At 42.8% G+C, this 26,340-nt stretch overlaps 1 protein-coding gene across 3 annotated transcripts in view; it reads left to right on the top strand.

Moving 5' to 3' along the window:
- The window catches only part of MAGI3 (membrane associated guanylate kinase, WW and PDZ domain containing 3), a 417,907-nt gene that overhangs the window by 374,974 nt on the left and 16,593 nt on the right, over window positions 1-26,340 (top strand). For 2 of the 3 annotated variants that reach the window (XM_075335593.1, XM_075335595.1), the window contains exons 15-19: window positions 4,265-4,456; window positions 7,756-7,941; window positions 16,650-16,749; window positions 20,708-20,813; window positions 24,162-24,305. In XM_075335593.1, the coding sequence (XP_075191708.1) occupies window positions 4,265-4,456; window positions 7,756-7,941; window positions 16,650-16,749; window positions 20,708-20,813; window positions 24,162-24,305 (728 nt within the window). The remainder of the gene's footprint in view (window positions 1-4,264; window positions 4,457-7,755; window positions 7,942-16,649; window positions 16,750-20,707; window positions 20,814-24,161; window positions 24,306-26,340) is intronic. The other variant, XM_075335594.1, reaches the window with a different exon arrangement.

Consider the following 26,340-nt stretch of genomic DNA (forward strand, 5'->3'; position numbering starts at 1 on the left):
CCTGGGGGCAGTGCTGTCTCAGGTGGTTCAGGGGGAGGAACACCCCGTCACCTTCTTGAGTAGGAAGCTCACCCCTCCCGAGCGGAATTATAGCGTAGTGGAGAAGGAGTGCCTGGCGATTAAATGGGCCTTGGAGTCCCTACGCTATTACCTGCTGGGACGGCAGTTTCGCTTGGTGACTGATCACTCTCCGCTGGTCTGGATGAGGTCCACCAAGGAACGGAATGCCCGGGTTACCCGGTGGTTCCTTTCTCTGCAGAACTTCCGGTTTACGGTTGAACACCGGGCCGGTAGGTTGCAGGTCAACGCCGATGCCTTGTCCCGCGGCCCGTGTTTGATGGCGGGAGTTCAACCCCGCACGCTTGAACTGAGGGGGGGGGTATGTGAGACTGTGACCGGGGTTATCTATGACGGCCGGTATGTCTCGCCCCGGTTGTGCTCACTCCATGATAGAAAGTGGATCCACTCTAGGGTTAATGCTGTTTCCCTACAGGCTGAAGGAAGGGTTAAATGGAAACAGGAACGAGGGGCAGGTGTGCCGGGTGTGAGGGAGTGATCACAACTCCCTGAGTCTCTGCTGGAGAGACATGTATATTGCTGTGGATTTTTGTTTGGACATTAAACACCGTGTGCTGTGAACCTATATGCCTGGATCCCGTGTCTTCTGCTGCGCAGCCGACCGCGCTACCTCACAATATATATATATATATATATATTATACACGTATGTATGTATACTTAAAAAAAAAAGATATATATATATATAACCTCTTTTTTAAGTATACATACATACGTGTATAATATATATATATATATATATATATATATATATATATATATATAACACCGTATGTAATGAGAAATTATGTAAGAAAAAATAAATAAATAAAAAAATAAATAAAATGAAAATAAAATACAGAATTACCGGTATATCCCTATAGGAATAAAGAGTAGCGATGCCAGGCACTCAAGGGTTAATGATAGGGCCAAGGCACAAAAAAGGAAGGCAACCCCTGTCAAAAAAACATATATACACATAGTTACCAACCGGGCCTGGTTTCTCAGCAGTGGCCAGCTGTCACAGGTAAGTATGTGGACAGGGGAACCAAATTAGAAGGAAAGGTGAAGAGCCTGTCAGCCATAAACAAGGAAGCAAAGTGTGCTTCAATAAAGAGGTTGTGGGAAGCCCCATGCATTACGCTGCCTAGCAGCTTCGTCAGGGGTAATGGTACATGGATTCTGGGAACATATACAGTAAATGGACACAAGTAATAAGACAATTAATCAATCAACAAATCACAAACCTATCATACCGGCAAAGAAGGCGAACACAGGTGCGAGAGCCGAGGAGAATCCCAGAAAATGCCAGAGACTGTAATGAATGGGTGGAGCCCTTAGGCCAATAACGCAGATACACATACCTCATCAAAATGAGTCCATAGTGTGTAGTATATCGGGTGCCACAAACCGGGGTCACATATATAAACACGGATCATGTGACCGCAGTAGCTAACGCATGGTTTTAAATGTTTTTATTATGTGTGGTTTTCTATGGATTCAATAAAATTATATATTTTCATAATTCTCTTTGCCCAACTAGTCATGGCAGGCTGTGGATTTTATTCTCTGCCCACCTATTCATGGCAGGCTATGGATTATTATTATTATTATTATTATTATTGTTATTATTTTATATAGCTCAATGCTAATTTGCACTTCAAAGTACATAGTATTATATAGGAATAGATACATAATGAGCATAATCATCCCGCTCTTGTAAAGTCTGGGTCAAGATAAAACTTTACTAAGTATATGAGCTAATATGCTATCACAGTTGTGTATATACTGACATATCACGAAAATGATGGTAGATTAAAGGAGGAAAATGGAGATGATAATGTATTAACAGCAGTAAGTGAAAACTCCACTTACATAAGGATCAAAGAAATGTATAGAAGGTCCATTCCATAATGTAAAAATTAGGGAATGGACCTTCTCTTATTATCCTGCAAGGTGAAATGTGCTATAAACATTTCTAGAGCTTATACATCTTTATATATGGCTAACACGATACAAAGATATATTTTACCTATACATCTTTATGTAATTTGTCAGGACAGGCACAATTGTGAGATAATGCAACACAAGGTCCAATCTGTATAATGTCATTGCATTCATTGAATCATTGTTTGATGGTATTATAGCCTATAGTTCTATTTCCAGAGCCAGAATCAATGAACATGTAATGTAATGAGGTCAGATGGGGCTTTCAATGTCTCCCGGACTTATCTGGGCATGACTGGACTGTGTAATCACCACTGATTGCTGGGATTTTTGTGGTGCAATGATCTGCAGCAGTGATTGATGTGATTATTGACCTCATGGAAGGCCTTGTTCACACTCTGGATTTTTGGCGCGTTTTTGTGTGTTTATAAAGGCTAGGAAACACTACAGTACCTACAAAGTAATTGAGATTTGTGAAATCTCCTGCACATGCAGCTTATTTTTTCCTTGTGGATTTGAGCCATTAATGTATTTTTTTCAAGTCTGCACCTTGTCAATTTTTTCAGCCTCTTCGCAGTTTTTTCCCCGAATTTTCAAATAAATGGAAAAAATTCCATGTATAAACCCTCATATTTTACACATTTTTCCAGCCAACACTCTGTTTTTTAGTGAAAAAAAAATTGCAAATACTGAATGTGTACCATAATCCTGAGGGTATGATCAAATGAGGCTTTTTTTTACAGTTTGTTTTTTTATGGACGAAAAAATGGTGGCACAAATAAGTGCATTTGTCGCCTTTTTAGTTGTGGTTTTTTTTTGTGTTTTTGCAACATTTTTACCTTTTCTTTCTCATTAATCTTATTGAGTGAAAATCGACAATCCTTCTGCAAACATCTACTCATTTGGCGGCCAGTTAAAAACTACGTGATGACTATTGTAAACCTTAACACCATGTCCCCATTTTTTTCTTAAAGCGTTTTTTCTGCAGGTGTCCACATTAAAACATGCTATAGAATTTTGCTCTGCCTGTGTCTTTGCTGTATTTATTAATGCATTTTTGATGCAGCCTTTTAAAAGGAACCGGTCACCAGATTTGGGACCTATAAGCTGCGGCCACCACAAGTGGGCTCTTATATACAGCATTCTAACATTCTGTATATAAGAGCCCAGGCTGCTGTATAGAACGTAAAAATCACTTTATAATACTTATCTAAACGGTCGCTGCGGTGGAGTTGGGTCATATGGGCGTCTCCGGTGCGGGCGCCTCCTCTTTCGGCCATCTTTGTTGTCCTTCTTCTGAAGTCGGGGTGCATGACGCGTCCTAAGTCATCTACACTCACTGGCATTGAGGTCCTGAGCATGGCAGATCAAAGTATTGTAGTGCGCATGCATGGAATCGGCGAGTGTGTATGATGTAGACGCGTCATGCACCGTGACTTCAGAAGGAGGACGAAGATGGCAGACAGAGTAGGTGGCGGCAGCGGAGAACGGAAATGCCACTATGACCCAACTCCACCGCAGCGACCGTTTAGGGAAGTATTATAAAGTGTTTTTTATGTTCTACACAGCGGCCTAGGCTCTTATATACAACATGCTAGAATGCTGTATATAAGAGCCCACTGGTGGTGGCCACAGCTTATAGGCCCCAAATCTGCTGACAGGTTCCCTTTAAATGTTTTTTTTTTCTCATAATACAAAACAGCTTGAAAACACACCAAAAATTCACAGTGGGCCGGAGGTTTCATGAAACCCCACCCGTTTTGTTTGCCCTGTAGCGTAAATACACAATGTTTATCCTACATGGGAACATGGTCTTATGTCCATGGTTTCCTACCACTACATGCAGCATTGGAAACAGGTGAGGAAGACTGGAGTGTGCTTTACACATCTCTACAGTATATTATGCACTCACTTAACTGAATGTCATAGACTATTCCCCCCTCTTCTTTAACACTAGAAGTCCCATAGAGGGGTCATTTAACATTTCTACCTTTTGGAACCCAGAGACGGGTCGAATGACCTGAAGGATTTTAGCTAATATCCTATAATCACCGTTTTTTGTTCTGTAATTAAGGCCATTACTGTTGCACCACAAAAGGTTGTTGTTTTCCATTGAGTTTAGCCATTTAGTTTCTAGTTAGTTCTATTCAGTTTGGACTAAGGGTCATTTGACCCTCTTTCGGGACTTCAGGGGGGAGCTCGAAATTTCTGGGATTTCTAGTGTTAACAAGCATACATGAGGTATATGTTTATGTTCACAGACAAACCACAAGAAGAGGAGGATGCACAAATCCCTACCCCTGCCCTCAATGGCTCACCCAGGTTAAACCGAATTGAAGTGACCGGTGTTCCCAAACCGCCCGCTGAAGCTTATGATGTTGTCTTACAGCGGAAGGAAAATGAAGGCTTTGGATTTGTCATCTTGACCTCGAAAAATAAACCCCCTCCCGGAGGTGAGATTTTTTTTTTCGTTTGAATGAACAAGTTTCACGCCGTTCAGTTTGTGAGGGCTTGGGCATTAGTGTGTCATCTACTTTAAAGGGAACCTGTCAGCAGAAATTTTGCACTAAACCTAAAAGATTCCCCATCGCTCAATTTCATACTTCAGGATCGCCCAGTGCCCCCGAGGTCTCGCGTATGCGCTGTGCCACTCTAGCGGGACTGTGCACAGTGTGACCGCTGGTGACGTGTTGCGCAGGTGTGAGATTATGGGCGGCGCTGTGATTTTCATCAGCAAGTACCCGCCCATAATCTCATGCCCGCGCTTTCCCCTCTACCTCCACCGTTCTGCGCAAGTGCTGGCCAGATGACCCCCACGTCACCTCTTTCCCATCTTGGTAAGAGGGGACGTGGATTCATCTGGCCAGCGCTTGCGCAGAACGGTGGAGGCAGAGGGGAAAGCGCGGGCACGAGATTATGGGCGGGTACTCGATGAAAATCACAGTGTCACCCATAATCTCACGCCTGCGCAACACGTCACCAGCGGTCACTCTGTGCACAGTGCGCTAGAGTGGCACGGCGCATGCGCGAGACCTCGGGCACACTGGGCGGCGTCCTGAAGTATGAAATTGAGCGATGGGGGACGGCGTAAAGCAGCAGGAGGCAGAATAACGGACACTAGACAGCCCGCCCCCGTGTACGATTAACAAGATTTGCATAGGAAAAGGTACCACTTTATAAAGTATTTATTTTAGTCTAAAAGGGGGCACAATAACAGGAACCTTCCTAGAATACAGCCCAGGAGCTGCAGAAGGGGAATCTTTTAGGTTTAGTGCAAAATTTCTGCTGACAGGTTCCCTTTAAAAGGAATCTGTCAGCAGGTTTTTGCCATCTCATCTGAGAGCAGCCTAATATAAGAAAAGAGATCATGAATCCAGCGATGAATGATTTAGTTTACTGGGTGTAGCTGTTGGGACACAATCAGAAATTTTAGATGTAGCAGAGCTCAGAATGCTAACCTTGCCTGCACTACTTCGCTCTATGTACAATGTCTATTGATCATGAACTGTTAATCAGAGAAGGGAGTGTGGTTGGACCAGGGCTCCTTGTCATGTAGTCCTGGCAGTGCTAAACTCCTGGTGATAAACAATAATTGTAATTAAACAGCACACAGCCTAATAAGTGACATAACCCTGAATTCAGTGTTTTAATCCCTACATCATGCTGTCCTCAGATCACATAGCAAAAACCTGCTGAGAGATTACAATTAATAATCACAAACAGTTGTAGTTAGCCACAATGTGTACAGATACTCTAGAAGTACAACAGCACAATAAGTGACACATCGTTGAAAATCTGTGTTTCAGTCCCTATCTCCTACTGTTCTTACACAGCAAGACTCCCTTTAATTTTCCACCTGTTCTAAATGGTAATTGTAATAATATGAAGAATTCTATATAATGTGTTTATACAAAGTATGCTCTTCTTGACACCACTAAACGTTTCACTTTACTATTGATGCAACAGTGCCCCCAGCGTACAAAATATATTATGATCCCTATGTTCTAGAACAGAAGCTTCTTTTACAGGAAATCCTTTTTGTAGACTCTTGTGTCCAGTTCCTAAAGTTTATGTAGATGGCGGTATTAGAAAGTCTCACCCTATGTCCATTCTCTGATCACTTCCCTTTTAGGGGCCTCTAAATACCTGCCCTCATAAATGTGGCCATTTTTTAATAATATATTTGTTAATTTGTTAATTATCCCATTAATTTACTTTTTATTGTAGTCTATCTTTTTTTTTTTTAATTTTTTTTGTGGTCGTGCTGGATTCGTATTGAGTTTTTTCCTGTTTGTTTGCCATCACAATATTGAAAATCCTGGGTAAATATTATTAGTGTTGATGTTGTCTCCATGCTGAAAATCCATCTGGCCTGTGCTGCGATGTCTTATCCTTCAGCGTGGTTTATATTTAATGTACTCAAGCAGATGTTGTGTGCATTAACAATACCTCTCCGTGCTGAGCGTGGCACCCGGGCACACAGTAACACGAGTCAATTAGCTCACAGTACAGAAATATGCCTGAATATTAATGTTCTGCAAAGGTTCAGTCCTCTTTGTGCGACCTATTTTTATGAGCAAATGTTATATGTAAGCATTGCTTAGTCATATATAAATAATATCTTGGGACTTTCTTTATGAATTTTCATTTGTTTTCTTGGAGTTTGCAGTACAGCAATTACTTATTATGACAATGGGGTAAGTTAAAGATAACTTGTCAGCACAGCTTCCGCCATTCACTATTGTCCTAGGGCAGGGATGTCAAACTCAAATACACAGAGGGCCAAAGTTAAAAACTTGGACAAAGTTGTAGGCCAACATAGTTGTGGGCCCAACATAGTCCTTCATACACAATAATGGGCCCCATATAGCCCTCCATACAGAATAATGGGCCCCACTTAGCCCTTAATACACAATAATGGGCTGCACACAGTCTTCCATACAGAATAATGGGCCCCACATAGTCCTCCATACAGAATAATGGCCCCCACATAGTTTTCCATACAAAATAATGGGCCCCACATAGTCCTCCATACAGAATTGACCCCAAATAGCTCTCTATACAGAATAATGTGCCCCACATAGCTCTCCATACAGAATGTGCCCCACATAGTCCTCCATACACGATAATGGCTCCACATAGCTCTACATACACAATAATGGGCCCCACATAGCCCATTACACAGAATAGTGGGCCCCACATACTACTGCATATAGAATAATGGCCCCACATAGTCCTCCATACAGAATAATGGGCCCCACATAGCCCTCCATACAGAATAATGGACCTCACATATCCCTCCATACAGAATAATGGGCCCCATATAGCCCTCCATACACAATATTGGGCCCCACATAGCCCTCCATACACAATATTGGGCCCCACATAGCCCTCCATACACAATATGGTCCCCACATATCCCTCCACTCCATAAAGAATAATGGGCCCCAAATAGCCAGCCATAAACAATAATTTGCCCCACATGGTCCTCTATAAAAATGGGCGTCTAGCATCACGGGCCAAATAAAATCGGCCCGTGGGCTAGATTTGGCTTACAGGCCATAGTTTCACATATGTGTCCTACAGTGTCTTTTTGGTCAGACCCTACCAAATTAGCATTTATCACCTACCCCATGAAAATAGCAATCTAATGTTCAGGCACACCATGCAACCCACACCAACTCTAAGGTTGGAGTGTGAGCGTGGACAAGCTGATAATATGACTATCTCGGTACCCTAATTCTCATTGCAGTCATTCCTCACAAGATTGGACGGGTTATAGAAGGGAGTCCTGCAGACCGCTGCAGAAAGCTTAAAGTGGGAGACCGGATCTCCGCTGTTAATGGCCAGTCGATTGTGGAGTTGTCACACGATAACATAGTACAACTAATAAAAGACGCTGGGAATACAGTAACCCTCACGGTGATCGCTGAAGAAGGTAAGTCTGAGTGTATGGAAAGGGGCACTAGTCCTGACGTACTCTCACATATTGCCTACTCTTTAGCCTCTTTAGCACTATTTCTCTGCAATTTTTGGTGCATTAATGACATGGCTTTGTGTCACAACCTACCACAAATGTTATTGTGAATTACTGTTACTCATTAAGGGTTACTATTCTTTTTTTGCAGGTTTTTAGATCTGACAATCCCAGCACTTTTTACCAGGCTCATCCCGATTGCGCTGTGCAGTGGAAATTGGGGTAATAAGGGGTTAATGGCAACCCACAGCTGCCACTAAGCCCTAGATTAGTAATGGGCAGAATCTATGAGACCCCCATTACTAATCTGTAAGTGAAAAGAAACACAAACTGAAAAAAACTTTATTTGAAATAAAATACAAAAAACACCCTTGCATCACTGCCACATCATACAGCATACAGTTTTGATGTGTTTTTTTGCTAGGAGGTGTAGAATTTGTGCATGAATATGGTGTAAAAATGTAATCACCAAATTTGCATCTCTTGGCCCAAAAATGCAAAAAAAAAAAACAAAACAGTTTTGATGCCGGTTTGGAGCAATTTGCATCACTACTGCATCATACCGCATGTGGTTTTGATGCATTTTTTTGCCAGGAGGTGTAAATTTGGTGCTGAAATCTGGTGCAGACATTTCGGCACCAAATTTTCATCTCCTGGTGCAGGCCTACTCTAGCAGCTTTATCCTTTACCGACACCACTCTGGTCCTGCAGTGCCATCTTGTGACAGCAACGTCTGACTGGCAGAAGTATAAGCTCTCAATGCAAGTCTATGAGAGTCAGATGGAGGCTCTCGTAGACTGACATTGAGTTGTGATCTCCAGTGCACCCCATGAAACAGGAGCAGCTGCTAGGTCACACACTGCAGAAAACTGATGAGAGCATGATAACAGATGAAGATTGTAGGGCGAGTTAGACTCAGGGTTAGTTAGGGTGAGTTAGACTTAGGGGTTGAAGACTTGGAGTTAAAGCACCACTCCAGCAGTGACCACTCCAGTCCTGTGATCACTGTAGCATTGGCACTGATTCAAGTAGACAGTCTCGCTCTCTCTAGTGTGAGCGGGCAGGTAAAGGAGAAAGAAGCGACATGTGGGCAGGTATGTAGAAAGGGCTAATAAACTACAGCTCTACTATATCTATGCCATGCAGACAATAACTGCTTCATGTCAGTCAGAGCAGGGGCCTTGAGTCTTCAAACAGGGAATGGCAGTCTTTGGAGGAAACTTTCTTGATAATAAAGTCCTGAAGGAAAACCTGAAACGACCCTTAAACAATAGGTCATTTTCTGACGAGCGCAGTATGAGGACCTAAGAGTGCTGTGAAGTTTTGGGGGTTTTTTCTGTATCATTTCAAGAAAATACAAAAGCTTTTGAGATTACACAGTAAAAGTGAATACTATCTATTACTCCTGAGTCACATTTTTGCAATCCTTTTGATTTACAACCTCATGTTCACATGGTTTCCTCAGAAGGTGACGGGTGCACTTTAAAAATCCTGCTCAGCTATTAATATACAGTTGATAATCTGTTTGGCAAAAACCTGACACAGTGCAGTTGTAAAGTAGGTCATCAGGGGCTTTTGTATCCGGTCAGCAGAGAATATTTATTTGCAATCGGTTGAAATCTGTCTCCGACAAGAACTGTGACTCCATAAATCGCAGGTTATTCGATGGCTGTTTGTCTGCACAGTTTATTCTGGAGTTACAGAAATAAAACCTACATCTGCTCTTCCTTCTTCTACAATTTATTCAAGACTGCGGTTCCACATTTTAATTAGAAGCATTAGAATTCCGCTGCCAGATAGATGGCTTTGCCCATTTCCAAATAATAAGTACCTTAATCCAGCAAGCAGATGGATTAGCACAAGGGGACGTTCTCATTTCAGTGCAAATATTAGGACTCGCAGTCATGTGTTTTATGCTGAAAAATATCAAAGGCTCAATTTACTTCTTCCTAAATATTTAATGAGAGGGTGAAGTCTTTCTATTTTGTATTTATCAAAAAGAGTTGGTTTTCAATATCCGTCCTGAGTTTTCAGGGCCATAATTTGTTTCAACCCAAGAAATGTCTCATTGAATATTTGTAAATATTGACCTTTTTCTTGCGACTCCATGCAATGCTATGCAGTGTGATGGATGGAGGGATGGGTGGGTGGCTGGAGGGATGGGTGGGTGGAGGAATGGATGGGTGAATAGAGGGGATGGATGGAAGGATGAATGGGTGGATGGAGAGATGGATGGATGGAGGGATGGGTGGGTGAATAAAGGGGATGGATGGAAGGATGAATGGGTGGATGGAGAGATGGATGGGTGGAGGGATGGATGGGTGAATAGAGGGGATGAATGGGTGGATGGAGAGATGGATGGGTGGAGGGATGGGTGGGTGGATAGAGGAGATGGATGGGTGGGTGAATAGAGGGGATAGATGGATGGATGGATGGAAGGATGAATGAGTGGATGGAGAGATGGATGGGTGGAGGGATGGATGAGTGAATAGAGGGGATGAATGGGTGGATGGAGAGATGGATGGGTGGAGGGATGGGTGGGTGAATAGAGGAGATGGATGGGTCGAGGGATGGGTGGGTGAATAGAGGAGATGGGTGGAGAGATGGATGGGTGGGTGAATAGAGGGGATGGATGGATGGATGGATGGATGGAAGGATGAATGAGTGGATGGAGAGATGGATGGGTGGAGGGATGGATGGGTGAATAGAGGGGATGAATGGGTGGATGGAGAGATGGATGGGTGGGTGAATAGAGGGGATGGATGGAGATATGGATGGGTGGGTGAATAGAGGGGATGGAAGGATGAATGGGTGGATGGAGAGATGGATGGGTGGAGGGATGGATGGGTGAATAGAGGGGATGAATGGTTGGATGGAGAGATGGATGGGTGGAGGGATGGATGGGTGAATAGAGGGGATGAATGGTTGGATGGAGAGATGGATGGATGGAGAGATGGATGGGTGGGTGGGTGAATAGAGGGGATGGATGGATGGAAGGATGAATGAGTGGATGGAGAGATGGATGGGTGGAGGGATGGATGTGTGAATAGAGGGGATGGATGGAAGGATGAATGGGTGGAGGGATGGGTGGGTGAATAGAGGGGATGGATGGAGAGATGGATGGGTGGGTGAATAGAGGGGATGGAAGGATGAATGGGTGGATGGAGAGATGGATGGGTGGAGGGATGGATGGGTGAAAAGAGGGGATCGATGGAGAGATGGATGGGTGGGTGAATAGAGGGGATGGATGCATGGAAGGATGAATGAGTGGATGGAGAGATGGATGGGTGGAGGGATGGATGGGTGGATAGAGAGATGGATGGGTGGGGGGATGGGTGGGTGAATAGAGGGGATGGAAGGATGAATAGGTGGATGGGTGGAGGGATGCGTGCGTGAATAGAGGGGATGGATGAATGGGTGGATGGAGAGATGGATGGGTGGGTGAATAGAGGGGATGGGTGGATGGAAGGATGAATGGGCGGATGGAGAGATGGATGGGTGGGTTTTGGATGGAGGTCACTAGTGGGACTAAATGTAAAATAAAAAATAAGTATGAAATGAAAAACCAGAATACAGGAAAAAAAAAAAAAAAGTAGACCTATATACAGTAGTATAGCTGCATTCAAAACCCTATTTATTCTGCAGCAAACAAAGCAATTTTAGGTATAGAAAAAATGTCAGTCCTCAGAACAAAATCCAGTTAGTTCAGGACTTATTTGATTCTGGAGGAAATCTTTCTCTAGGCAGATCCCTTTTAAATTAAAAACAGAGAAACCCAAATTTCTTAATATTTTGCTGTAGATGCATCTAATAAAAAGTATAAAGAGGCACGGACAGTCGTCACAGACGTGCTATGGCCGCTCCTGAAGTGGGAGAAAGTGCAGCAGTTCTACAGGATATTATGTATTTTGGGTCCCATTCATTAAGGGGAACCAGCCACAAGGATTTTGCTATATGAAGTAAAAGCAGTGTCATACTGGCACTTGGATGCTGAATCCAAACATAACTTTTAATGAAAGATCTGATACTTAATTGCTGAAATATCTGTAATCAAAGTTCCAGAAATGCACTGCACGTTTGAATGGGTGTGCATCGGGGGGCGAGCCATTGGGGAGTTGGTTCCTCTGTGTATATTCCTCCTCCTGCGTCTTATATTGCATGCCCTCTATTCTTTGAGTATTGTGCCGCACTGCAATTGCTGCTCTTGGCGACATGTGTGCATTGCTACAGTAACTATGTCTTCATTAAAAATAGTGCTGGGGTCCGCGCATGCATGTTCCGCATTCTCTGGTGCAATTATATTGAAGACACTGGAGAAGACCATGAGTGGCAGGGGCACATGCGCAGATGTAAAAAAAAAAAATCTGCACACGCGCCAATGCCGCTCATTGTCTTCTCCTCAGTGTCTTCAATTTAACGGCGCCAGAGATTGTGGTACACGCATGTGCGAACTCCAGCAACCAGCAGCAGAAATGGCGGCATGATATTTAAATAAAGAAGAGTGGGCTTGCCATAGAGGACGCAATAAGAGGAATTTACAGTGAGGACCCAACCCACAAAGACCCACACCGCTGTACATAACAATTTGAGAATTTGGCTGGCATCGCCGCGCCCCACCCTGTCCATGTAGAACTGGTGTAAAAAACAATCCAAAATTCACAAATGTTTTGCTCGACTTCTAGTTGCATAAAAACTGTGACTTTTCAGTGTTTTATACCAGACATTTGTCAAAAACAGTTTGGTGAACCGGGGTCTCTGTCCATATTGTCAGAATCCGTGTCATATATTATAACACTAAAGCCTAAGCCACACGGCATGAAAATCGGGGCGAGTTGAGTGCAATTTTTTTTTTATCGCATTTCACTCGGACCATGTCACGGGGTCCTTCTCCCATATCACACAATCAACAGAGCGAGAGATGGCAGTACAATCCAAAGAGCATTTATTCCAAGCAAATCAAAACTGTCCATAAGATCCACAAAACAGAGGGTAAAATTAATCCAGTAACTCAAATATAGTCCGGTAAGCGATAAATGTCCAGGTCTCTCTCTGAGAAGTCTCAGCTTCTACCAGAGGATCACTCTTCCTGCTTCATTCTTGAAGTTCTCCAACAGGCTGCCAATCTCTAAGTAAAACAGAGAGTTTAGTTGAATCTCTGGACCCCTCCCCCAGACCTAGGGACAGAAACACTGTAGGGGGTGATTATCTACAAACAATAAATGTACACATAGGCAGTACAAATAATGGATAGTGAACCACGCCTAAACATGAACCCACACAAAATGGTACATGACCCACAATATCCCACCATCACAGACCAATATTAACCTGTGTGTCAGCACATATGAGCGATTATTTTCTCAGCCCTAATCAGACCGAGAAAACAATCGCGTTATGCTGCAATTGTAATGTGAGACTCTTTCTCTTGCAACCATTCAAGTGTATGGGGCGAGAGAAAAATCGCACTGCACTCACGGTACACCGGTGTACCGCGAGTGCAGTGCGAGAATGACAATAGCCGGCTACAGAGGAGAGAGGGGAGATAAATCCCTCCCTCCCCTCCTCAGTGCCGGCTCGCCCCCCGCAGCTGAGGTCCGATCGCACGGTCAGACCTCAGTCGCAGGGACACTCGCATGACACTTGGCTCTGCTGTACTGCCAGCGCAGTAATTCCCGTGTGGCCCCGGCCTTATGAACAGGGAGCAAATACTTAAGGATGGAATCTAAAATGTTACCAAGAGCTTATACAGATGAAGTCTTTCCTGATGAGAGCTGAAGTAATCGCACATAGTGATGAGCGAGCTTTACCATGCTCGGCTGATTAGTACTCATATCGAGCAATCGGAAGCTCGGACGGGGCTCAATTCGTGCACTAAGTATAATGGAAGTTAATGGGGATCTCGACCATTTTTCCTTAAGATCTTCCAAAAAAGTTCTTGTGTTTCCCATTGACTTCCATTATACTCGGTAAACGAGTCAAGCCTGTTAGAGCGTCCAACTGCTCATTACGAGTATCGAGCCCCCATGCATGGTAGTGCTCGCTCACCACCAGTTGCTACTACTAGTGTCCACTATTGCAGTTGTGACCTTGATATGAGACTGGACCGAGTGCCGGGATCTGTGTGTCCGGTGGTTTCTATTAATGGTGGCTATTTCTTTTGGTTTTCCTACCGTGGATATGGGATTAGCTTCTAAGTCATGAGAGCTTGTATTGTGTTCCTTATTGGCTCTTATCTCATCCAGCTAAACCAGCGAGAGTTCCAAATGAGGAGCTTTTAGAGAATTGGAGAGCGGCATCAGTCTGCAGCTAAACATTTCATTGCTTTCCTTGCTTCTTGGCTTCATTTCTTAGCCCCTCCGCTCCTTAGTTATCTCTGCACACAGCTGGTGCACAGCCTGAGCAGGGCACGGATGCGTGGAAGGTGGCCAAGACATGGCATAGTTATGTTAGGTAAAGACTACTATGGCTTGCTGATTAACTCTCTACTAGCCATACAAAGCTATTGTAATCTCCAGCATCTTGTGCTGCATGTGATCCCCGAAGATAGATGTCCGCGCAGTAATCAGTGGCTTGGCTGCTTACCCTTCAGTGTTTCATGATGAGGCTTTGCAGTGTATCACAATGTTTGTATGATGCGTTCTAGCTCATTTTTCTTTTGGTATCCACTTAGAGGTCAAGCTAGGGGGTTAACACTATTAATAAACAGGTTTTCAGGTTTTCCTACATAAAATCTGCAACTTAAAGATAATCTGTTACCAAGTTTTCGCTACCCCATCTGAAAGCAGCAAGATGTAGGGACGGAGACCATGATTCCTGGGATGTATCACTTACCAGGCTTCTTGCTGTAGTTTTCATAAAATCAAAGTTTTATCTGCTGCAGATCTATCAGTTCTCTGAATGCTGAGCTCCATATAACCGTGACCACATCACTGATTGGCATCTTTCCGTGTGTACACGGGGCATAGGCAGAAAGCTGTCAATTAGAGGACTGGCAGCAGGTTTACTAGTCATCAAATGATTGGCAGTACACTTCTCTGGCAGCAGGAGTTCTGTCTATACGTTATGCTTCTCTCAGATTAGGTGGCAAACACTTGGGGACAGATTCCCTTTAATACGGAACCAGTAAAGTAGAAGAGATTTTACCAAATGTCATCCACAGTTTGCATAGACTTTTCTGGTAAAATTGACACATGGTGCAAATGTATGAATCTACGTCGCGTCAATTCTCTGTGCTGATTTGCGTGGCAGATATCAGCTGCAGGGTGAAAGTTGTATTCTTTATATCACAAAATCCATAGCAGAATTTCAGTCCTTTGTAGGTACCCAAAATTTTACCTAAAGTTCACATAATATGTATTACAATTCCATTAACCTGACAAATTATAATCCAGTAGTAACATTCATGTATATGGGTCTATACATTACAAAGTTAAAGGGAATCTGTCAGCAGGTTTTTGCTACTTCATCTGATAGGAGCATAATGTAGGTACAGAGGTACTGAATCCAACAATATATCACTTAGATTGCTGGGTGCAGCCGCTCTGACACAAACAGAAATTTTACCTTCAGCCATGAGTCCAGAAGGCCACCCCCGCCCACACCAGGATCTCCGTAATGATTGTACATTAACAGGGAGGTATAAATCACAGCAAGGGGCGTGTCAGACTACATGCACGTGACATTGTAGTCTAGCAATGGTAAGTCCTGCTGCTTAAACATACATAGCAAATTAAAAAAAACAGATCGGACCTTGACAAGACAGGCATCCTTGAATTCTCTGTGTTAACCCTTGCAGCATGCTGTCTTTAGCTTACATAGTAAAAACCTGCTGACAGATTCCCTTTAGGGTTTGTGCAAAAAAACCTGCATTTTACGGTCTGTCAAAGTGAATAAGATTCCGAAATCTCATTGATATACAGATATTTTTTTCTTAAAGATTTGAAGCAGTTTCATTTCTGCAGGGCATCAATTTTTTTCAGCATTTTGTCCCATTTTAATGACTAGAGAAAGAAGCATTGAAAGGGCAGCAAAAATGCACATTTTATGCATCATTTTTCCTGCCAAAAGACTTACCATCTGTACATACCCTTACATAGATTTTGGTTTTGAGCTCCCTAAATTTTGGCAAACGTTTTTAAACTATTTAGAAAAAAAAAAATAATCCCTAGTAGTATATTATCACCGTGGATGCTGCTGCTCATTTTATTCTGCTGCTCATTTCTATTAAGTTTAATATTTTATTACTCCTTTCATACTTTTCATCTTTACCTTTTCACTTTTCTAAATATATACAGTGTCCCAAAGGGATTAAGAGATGCCAAATAAAAACATAAAAGAACAGGCTGGTTTTGATGTTAGGTTTTGAAAAATGGAGAAATCTATTATTCTTTTATGTATTTGTGCTGTTTGACTGCAGTTAATGGGTTATAGATTGAGGCCAACCAAACAGATTTCCAGCAATGACAAATCCTAAAAAGCTGTAAGCATCCCCCGGAAAGAAAAGAGTCTAAGTTCATTTCTATCCACTTGGTGACTTTTTTTGACCTTTCTTTTTCTTTTAAATGACAACAATTAAATTACAACCTAATTGAGAAGACTGTAGTAATAGGATAATAAAAGAAAAGCAATAATAAGTGTGTATTTACTAACCGATTATTTCTTTTTGTCAGAACACAGAGGTCCCCCATCAGGATCCAACTCTGCAAGACAGAGCCCCGCTCCACAGCATCGAGCCATGGGCCAGGCTCCGAATTATGGGACACTGGACAGGTAGGAATGTAGATGGTGATAGGTGATGGCTTGTAATCCAACTAATACCATGGTAGCAAAATACAACAGCAAATACCGGTATATAATTGTTGCCACCTTGATCAATCTGTACCTCCACCACTACTATACTAACTTTTATCCATTCCATCCCTATTTAAAAGGAACTTGGCAGATCTTCCATGCCCATCTAACCTCCACCATGTTTTTATCCCTATGTTAACACTCTGCCTAACAAGCTCTTGGTACAGTAAAATCCATTTCCAATTTGTTGTTTAGTTTCAGACTAGTCGAAGGGTCGTTGGTTTCCCCCGACTAGTCGTTCCACCCTGTTGGCACAATAAGTTTATTTAGAGGAGCCAGTGTCACTGGCGGGCATGCTCAGAACTTTCATCATATCATGTTAGTGTTTCAGTGAAGCTGGGGAATGTACACCCGCTTCACAACACACTTGACATGAAATGATGAACGTTAGGGCACGGTTCCATTGGCGTATGACTGGTGCGAGTCTCGCATCGGTATCACCCGGCATGACCGCACACAGTCCTGACAGAAGCAGGTCGACTGCATGTATTTCCATGCAGCTGAGGTGCTCGTGTCTTGAGAGCGTCAGGCCGTGCCGGGTGATAGCAATGCGAGACTCGCCAGAGTCATATGCAAGTGGCCTTACACACATGCGCAAAACTTGCAGGGAGCAGGCATTGACACCGGCTTCTACAAATCATGTTATCAAGCCTATAGGAGTTTGATAATATCATTAGTGGGACCACTAGTCTGGGGAAATCAATACTTTCTCAACTAGTCTGTAGCTAATTAGCATATTGGAAACTGATTTTTTTAAAAAAAATTGCCATACATTGCAATCATTTATGCTGTACAGAGGGATTTTTAGGCACGGTGTTCATATAAGAATAAACTCCTGGTTCCCTGAAAATAAGACCTACCCAGAAAATAAGGGTTTTTTGGGGGAATTTTTTTAATATACTTATATTATAAACCCTAGTCCAGAAATAAGCTCTAGCTGTGTACCACATACTATAAAAATATCCTGAAATAGGGCTTGTGCAGATCTTTCAGGATATGTAACTTTTATTGGTGTGCAGTGCCCTGCTGTGTTACTGTAAGGCATGAAGGTTTATAGTCACATGCCGGCTAGTTAATGGAAATGAATATTCACCACTTTCCCTGTCACCTGTCCGTATTGGCATCAGTGATTCAGACTGCCATTATTACTCTCCGAGGATTGCATCACAATCCTCAGACCTGCTGGCGGCTCTCCTGATCCGATCATGTCAGCGTGTATTTCTATGCATTGGTCCTGCTCAAGTGATACAATCCCCTTGTGCAGTAATACAGCAGTGTAAGTGAATCACTGACATTTGGCACAGAGTGGTCACTGGAATTATAGGCGGGTGAAGAGGGTGAATATTCATTGTACATTAACAAACGTTCCAGTCAATGATGCCGGCACAGTAGGGGGCGCTGGATTATGAGCGCGAGAAGGGGTGAATATTAATTTGTCATTAACAAACATTCCAGTCACTGACACCAGCACAGAGGGGTGGGTGGGATTATGGGTGGGGTGGAGAGGGTCATTATTCATTTTCCATTAACAGTCCAATCATTCATCCAATTAATAATGCCATTAACAATCCAATTCAATTCCAATCACTGATGCCAGTGAAAAATGTAAGACATCCCCTGCAAAGAAGCTCTAGCTTATCTTGTGAAGCCAAGACCCTGTCTTATTTTTGGGGAAACACGGTACCAGCGGTTTGAGGGGAATGGGGGGGACCAGTCAGGTTTCCTTTAATTGAGGTATACATGTTTTTACAATGTAAATAAGGTCATCTAGAGATATTGAGCTCATTGGCAACAATTGTAGTCTACTTGCTTTCTACTTGTCTGTCCACTGTATATTGAATATACATATCTCACTGATTCAAGACAAATAATTAAATATAACCATACAGTGTTATAAAGATTCACTATTCCACATGTAAGACAGCCATTCAGTGCACAAATAATGCGCGCATAGATCACACATGCTCTGTATGTACCAGTTTGCACACTCACTGCATAGTGTACTGTAATGGTAAATGCTAATCACCCGCTCCAGTGGGTTTCCATGTGTATGAAGCATCACTCACAGCTGGTATCTACTGTGGGAGGGAAAGATATACACAGGAGGAAGATGAGGTTGCAGGGTGCATTTTAGTTACTATGGTAACTCCAAAATGGGAATTGTTCCATAATGTCAAGCAGTAGCTCTTGCTCTGATGCGCAAACACTTAGAGGATCTTCATGCTTTATGGCCAACTGAACTTAGTGTGAAGTAGATGTCTAGTGTGAACTGCAAAGCTGACACAGTGATGGGACAGGTAAGAATCTAGCTCCTACTAAGCCTGGTGGCATCACGGCTCCAGACGTCCGCTGGTAGTGGCTTCTGGGACAGGATTAAGACTGATATTAGAAAAAAAGTAAACACTTCCTCTCATATTAAGAGTTTTAATGTGTGGGTGAAATAGAAAACCATCCGTCGGGCATGCAGTCATGTGTGAAGACCCATAGAAGCCTTCACAGAAGATTAATAACCACATTCTGGAGCTGCCACACCATTCCCTGAGGAGCATTGACACGCTGGTAATACTCGCCCTGAGCAACAGCCCCTGGAGATAGAAATCCAGATTATTGGAAAATGTTTCGAGTAAATGTTAATTAGTTTATAAAACTAAATAAAATAATCACATGCACTTAATGGAAATGGTTAGGGGTTTTAATCAAAATTGATTTCTATGGAATATTCTTATCTTAAAAAGATAATAAATGTAGGCAGCACACCAATCAGTATGATAAAAAAACTCCACAGTGGTTTATTAGCCCATAGTAGCAGTGGCAACGTTTCGGTGAATCTTTCTCAAACACATTTCAGAACGGAAACATTACCACTGCTGCTATGGGCTAATATACCACTGTGGGTGTGCTGCCTACATTTATTTTTATCTGAATGGTTTGTTTTTTGTCTCTGTCTATCTTTCCCTCTGCCCGACGCGCTCTTTCCCTCTGCCCGACGCGCTCTCTCTCTCCCTCTGCCCGACGCTCTCTCTCCCTCTGCCCGACGCTCTCTCTCCCTCTGCCCGACGCTCTCTCTCCCTCTGCCCGACGCTCTCTCTCCCTCTGCCCGATGCTCTCTCTCTCCCTCTGCCCGATGCTCTCTCTCTCCCTCTGCCCGATGCTCTCTCTTTCTCCCTCTGCCCAACGCTCTCTCTTTCTCCCTCTGCCCGACGCTCTCTCCCTCTGCCCGACGCTCTCTCCCTCTGCCTGACGCTCTCTCTCTCCCTCTGCCCAACTCTCTCTCTCCCCCTCTGCCCGACGCTCTCTCTCTCTCCCCATCTGCCCGACGCTCTCTCTCCCCCTCTGCCCGACGCGCTCTCTCTCTCTCTCTCCCTCTGCCCGACACTCTCTCTCTCTCCTTCTGCCCGACGCGCTCTCTCTCTCCCTCTGCCCGACGCTCTCTCTCCCTCTGCCTGCCGCTCTGTCGATCAATCTATTTCATGTTTATCTTCTCTATTGTCTTTCTATCACTCAGTAAATTTGTCTCACATCTATCGATCTGGCTCATATCTATCTTTGTCCATCTTGCTTCATGTCATATCTACAATGTATACTTATGTATTTGTGTGTTTAATACAATCTGTAGATATAAATTGTCATAATATTTATTGTGTTTTGGTGAATGTGAATTCTAATATGTAAATCTACCTTTATATCTGTCTACATAAACAGCTTCAGTAGACATGATGCAGTTATTATTAAAGGAAAAAAATAGTGCTGGGGGCCAGAACCCAGCTGACCTCATGGCATGGAGCAAGCACATATACTATACAGTAACTGATGTTGTAAGAAATCCCAGGACGTATATCTCTATCCCTCATGCACTGATTATACCCTTATTGCACAGAAACGCGTTGGACACAGAAGGCAGTAAGGGGGATCTCTCTGCTCCATACAGATTCTTATGGGCTGATGCTGCACACACCCTGCCTACTGGAAGTCGACACTCACAGGTAAGATATCGTACTAGTCTCTAGGGAAATAAAGGGCAGTCTTCATCTGAAGGAATTTGGTGGAAATGCAGCAAGTTCAGGCTTTAGATTCATTGATCTTATGTCTGAAACGTTTACACTAGAGACAGATAAAGATGTAACATTTATATATTGCACATATCGGTCTTGGTAGTCCTCTATAATTAAAAAACAGCCATATGAAAAAATCTTCCTTGTGTCTTGTATTCCTGGCTGATCGCTTTTACTCAGTCTATGAGCTTATACCCTTCACGTTCATATAATCTCACTGTAAGCAAGTTCAGAGTCTTATTTACAGTATTATACAGGTTTGTATGGGTGTCAACATCGGAGGGCACCACATAATGCACCTATGTCACTCTCAAGACCCTGTGTCATATGGCCACTGTTCTAGGGGAAGGTTATGGTAGTGAAGCATTGACCACTTAAGGTGCCTGTTATACAGTGTCCCTCAATGTAGGGCTTATGTCTGTTCATATGGCGGTATTGTAATATAGCGCATAGAGGAGTATTTAAAACCCTGAAAAAGCATCTGACAGAGCTAATGTGCACAATGGTGTCCTAGGGCATATTTCTTTACCAGAGTGTTGAGCTTAATTATATTGAGAAATTTGAAGTCCAATATATGTTTTGTCTTCTCAGCCAATAAATCAAGGCTACCAGACCAATGAAGTTAACCTAATGCTGTATCTCATGATTGCTGGGGGTGTCTATATTAATGCCATTGTGTGAGGTTTTGTAGAATCACAGATATTGAAAATGGCTAATAAGACGCTTCCTTCTGTTTCACAATGGAATTAAGAATAAGAACATGCTTAAAGGATTCAAGTGCATCTCATTCTTTGCAGAACAACTTTTTTTAAAAATATATTAATCTCAGAATTACCTATTGTTTGAATCAGGTTTTCTTGTTTCTTGTATTTTTTCCCACAAAATATGCCAATTTTTTTTAGTTGATATTATGATCCTTAAAAAAATAAAAAGAAAAGGCTTTTTTAGATTCTGACTTTCTGTCCTTTCATTAAGCATTTTTCAGAATTATCATATTAGTAGAGGCAGGATTACAATAAAAGGTAACTCCTCTAATAACACAGGATCCACTAATTACAATAGATGATGTCACATCTGACCCTAGCACCGCTTTCTTCAATACAAAAGATATAGGGATGGAATCTGATCATTCTGGGTATGCACATGTGTTGTTTCCTGAAACAATTAGGAAATTAAAGTCTAAAAAAGACCCAGTGGCAAGTGTGAAAATTGCAGAATTTCTAATTTTTAATACAGGATATGACTTAAGAGATTTTTTTTTTTATCTTTGGCATTTTTTTTTAACACCCAAACCTTATTTATTCAATAGGTTATAGGTTATTTTCTGATGACAGCTTTCAATTATAGAGAACCTGTAACCAGGTTTTTCCCTTATGAGCTGGCACCACCACCAGTGAGCTATTATATACAGCATTCTAATATGCTGTATATAAGAGCCTGTCCTCCTCCTTCTGAGGCCCATGTGCATGACTCGTCCTATGCCATCCACACTAGCCAGCATTGAGGTCCTGCGCAGGCGCGTTTTGATCTGCCCTGCTCAGGGCATATCAAAGTGTAGTGCGCATGCACAGGCGGTCTTTAACCTTTCCTCACGCCTGCGCATTACAGTACTTTGATCTGCCCATGACCGCTACGCCAGCCTGGGCTGGATAGAAGGAGGACGGTGATCGCCGCACAGAGGAGGAGCAGCGACGCCCATAGGCCTAGACCACCCCTAGGTGAGTGTTCTAAAAGTGTTTTATGAACTATGCAGCGACCTGGGCTCTTATATATAGTATTCTGGAATGTTCTGTATAAGGGCTAACTGGTGGTGGCCACAGGTTATATTCGCCAAATCTGGTGACAGGCTCCTTTTTAGTCTTTTAATAGTCTTCATGCTCCACATATATTTTAAAATATACTTAACTTTAATGTTTGTTTTTTTTAATATATACAGTATATATATATTTTTTTTATATATATATAATATACAGTACAGACCAAAAGCAAAAGTTTGGACACACCTTCTCATTCAAAGAGTTTTCATTATTTTCATGACTACAAAAATTGTAGATTCACATTGAAGGCATCAAAACTATAAATTAAACATGTGGAATGAAATACTTAAAAAAGTGTGAAACAACTGAAAATATATCTTATATTCTAGGTTCTTCAAAGTAGCCATCTTTTGCTTTGATTACTGCTTTGCACACTCTTGGCATTCTCTTGATGAGCTTCAAGAGGTAGTCACCAGAAATGGTCTTCCAACAGTCTTAAAGGAGTTCCCAGAGATGCTTTTCACTTGTTGGCCCTTTTGCCTTCACTTTGCAGTCCAGCTCACCTCAAACCATCTCGATTGGGTTCAGGTTTGGTGACTGTGGAGACCAGGTCATCTTGCGTAGCACCCCATCACTCTCCTTCTTAGACAAATAGCCCTTACACAGCCTGAAGGTGTGTTTGGGGTCATTGTCCTGTTGATCAATAAATGATGGTCCAACTAAACGCAAACCGGATGGAATAGCACGCTGCTGCAAGATGCTGTGGTAGCCATGCTGGTTCTGTATGCCTTCGATTTTGAATAAATTCCCAACAGTGTCACCAGCAAAGCACCCCCACACCATCACACCTCCTCCTCCTCCATGCTTCACGGTGGGAACCAGGCATGTAGAGTCCATCCGTTCACCTTTTCTACAAAGACACGGTGGTCGGATCCAAAGATCTCAAATTTGGACTCATCAGACCAAAGCACAGATTTCAGCTGGTCTACTGTCCATTCCTTGTGTTCTTTAGCCCAAACAAGTCTCTTCTGCTTGTTGCCTGCCCTTAGCAGCGGTTTCCTAGCAGCTATTTTACCATGAAGGCCTGCTGCACAAAGTCTCCTCTTAACAGTTGTTCTAGAGATGACAAGGTGTGTCCAAACTTTTGGTCTGTACTGTATGTGTGTGTATATATATATATATATATATATATATATATATTTATATATTTATATATATATATATATATATATATATATTTATATATATATATATATATTTATATATATATATATATATATATATATATATATATATATATTTATATATATATATTTATATATATATATATATATATATATATTTATATATATATATATATATATACGGCATGATCATCATTTTATAATGTGTTGTTGGATAGAAAATGTAAAAACCTAAAAGCCCAAAGAGAAAGAAATAGATTTTAATCTCTCCCCTTCCCCAAATGAAAATTTGTATACTATATGTCACATATGTTCTAAATATCTGTATTAATGTGCAGAGTGCTGGTTGCTACCCTGTGGAGTTAGACAGAGGACCGAGGGGTTTTGGTTTTAGCCTACGAGGTGGAAAAGAATACAACATGGGGCTCTTCATTCTTCGGCTTGCAGAAGATGGACCTGCGATTAAAGATGGCCGTATTCATGTATGTAACTCTTTAAACCATTCTCTTGCTACAGTGGATGATGATGTCTGCTTGAGGCCCATTTTAAAGTTTTGATCTTGTTGCATAGTTTGGATAATAATCGATTTGAGGAACAAAGATTGGGCATACTAAAATCTAGGAGATCTCCATAGATGTTATATGGTCGGCTGTTCCCACTGAAATCGGTCACTTCTACTGACTTTTGCTTCAGGATACAACATATGTTGCCTCCATTCTAAAGCCTGCTTTACACGTTGCAATTAGTTGTACAATCGCATTTGCGATGTGACACGCCCAGATTGCATATGTGATCTAAAAAGATCGCACGTAGGTCGTTCATTTGCTGTCACACATGCGTTAGTAGTCTATGTTAAATTGATCAATTTTTTTGTGCGATCCTTTAGATCATGTGTTCTGTGACGTATGCATTGTGCACCTTTTTTTTTTTTAATTTTTATTTATTGACTTGCCAAGTGTGTGTAATGCGTTGGGGATCCGTTTTTACTATGTCATTTGCCATTCAGCTCTGCTACGAGGCCGCTGACAGCAGACACAGACGGCCATGTAGCAGAGCTGAATGGCAGATGACAGCAGACACAGACAGAGCCGCACGATCAGAATGAAGTCGGATGAACTTCACCCGACTTCATTGTCATACCGCGGCTCTGTCTGTGTCACCTACTGATTAGCGGTCACCCGTGAAGGACTCACCGGTGACCGCTAATCTCCTGAGTGACTGAATTGAGCAGCCCTTTCTCATACTCACCGATCCTCGGCGCTGCACGGCGTTCACACTGCTCCAGCGGCTTTTACTATTTTGAAAAAGTCGGCCGCTCATTATTCAATCTCGTATTCCCTGCTTTCCCCGCCCACCGGCGCCTATGATTGGTTGCAGTCAGACACACCCCCACGCTGAGTGACAGGTGTCTCACTGCACCCAATCACAGCAGCCGGTGGGCGTGTCTATACTGTGCAGTGAAATAAATAATTAAAAAAAACTGGCGTGCGGTCCCCCCAATTTTAAAACCAGCCAGATAGAGCCATACGGCTGAAGGCTGGTATTCTCAGGATGGGGAGCTCCACGTTATGGGGAGCCCCCCAGCCTAACAATATCAGTCAGCAGCCGCCCAGAATTGCCGTATACAATAGATGCGACAGTTCTGGGACTGTACCCGGCTCTTCCCGATTTGCCCTGGTGCGGTGGCAATCGGGGTTATAAAGAGTTAATGGCAGCCCATACCTGCCACTAAATCCTAGATTAATCATTGCAGGCGTCTCCCCGAGATACCTTCCATGATTAATCTGTAAGTTACAGAAAATAAACACACACAGCCAAAAAATCCTTTATTTGAAATAAAAAACACTAACAAATTCCCTCGTTCACCAATTTAATAAGTCCTGAAAAGCCCTCCATATCTGGCGTAATCCAGGATGGTCCAGCGTCGCTTCCAGCTCTGCTGCATGAAGGTGACCGGAGCAGCAGAAGACACCACCGCTCCTGTCACCTCCACGCGGCAACTGAAGACAGCCGCGCGATCAGCTGAGCTGTCACTGAGGTTACCCGCGGCCACAGCTGGATCCAGCGGTGGCCACGAGTAACCTCAGTGACAGCTCAGCTGATCACGCTACTCACCTCAGTTGCCGCGTGGAGGTGACAGGAGCGGCGATGTCTTCTGCTTCTCCGGTCACCTTCATGCAGCAGAGCTGGAAGCGACGCTGGACCATCCTGGATTACGCCGGACATGGAGGGCTTTTCCGGGCTTATTAAATTGGTGAACGAGGGAATTTGTTAGTGTTTTTTATTTCAAATAAAGGATTTTTTGGCTGTGTGTGTTTATTTTCTGTAACTTACAGATTAATCATGGAAGGTATCTCGGGGAGACGCCTGCAATGATTAATCTAGGATTTAGTGGCAGCTATGGGCTGTCATTAACTCTTTATTACCCCGATTGCCACCGCACCAGGGCAAATCGGGAAGAGCCAGGTACAGTCCCAGAACTGTCGCATCTATTGTATGCGGCAATTCTGGGCGGCT

This window comes from Anomaloglossus baeobatrachus, chromosome 2, assembly GCF_048569485.1.
Source record: "Anomaloglossus baeobatrachus isolate aAnoBae1 chromosome 2, aAnoBae1.hap1, whole genome shotgun sequence".
NCBI lineage: Eukaryota > Metazoa > Chordata > Amphibia > Anura > Aromobatidae > Anomaloglossus > Anomaloglossus baeobatrachus.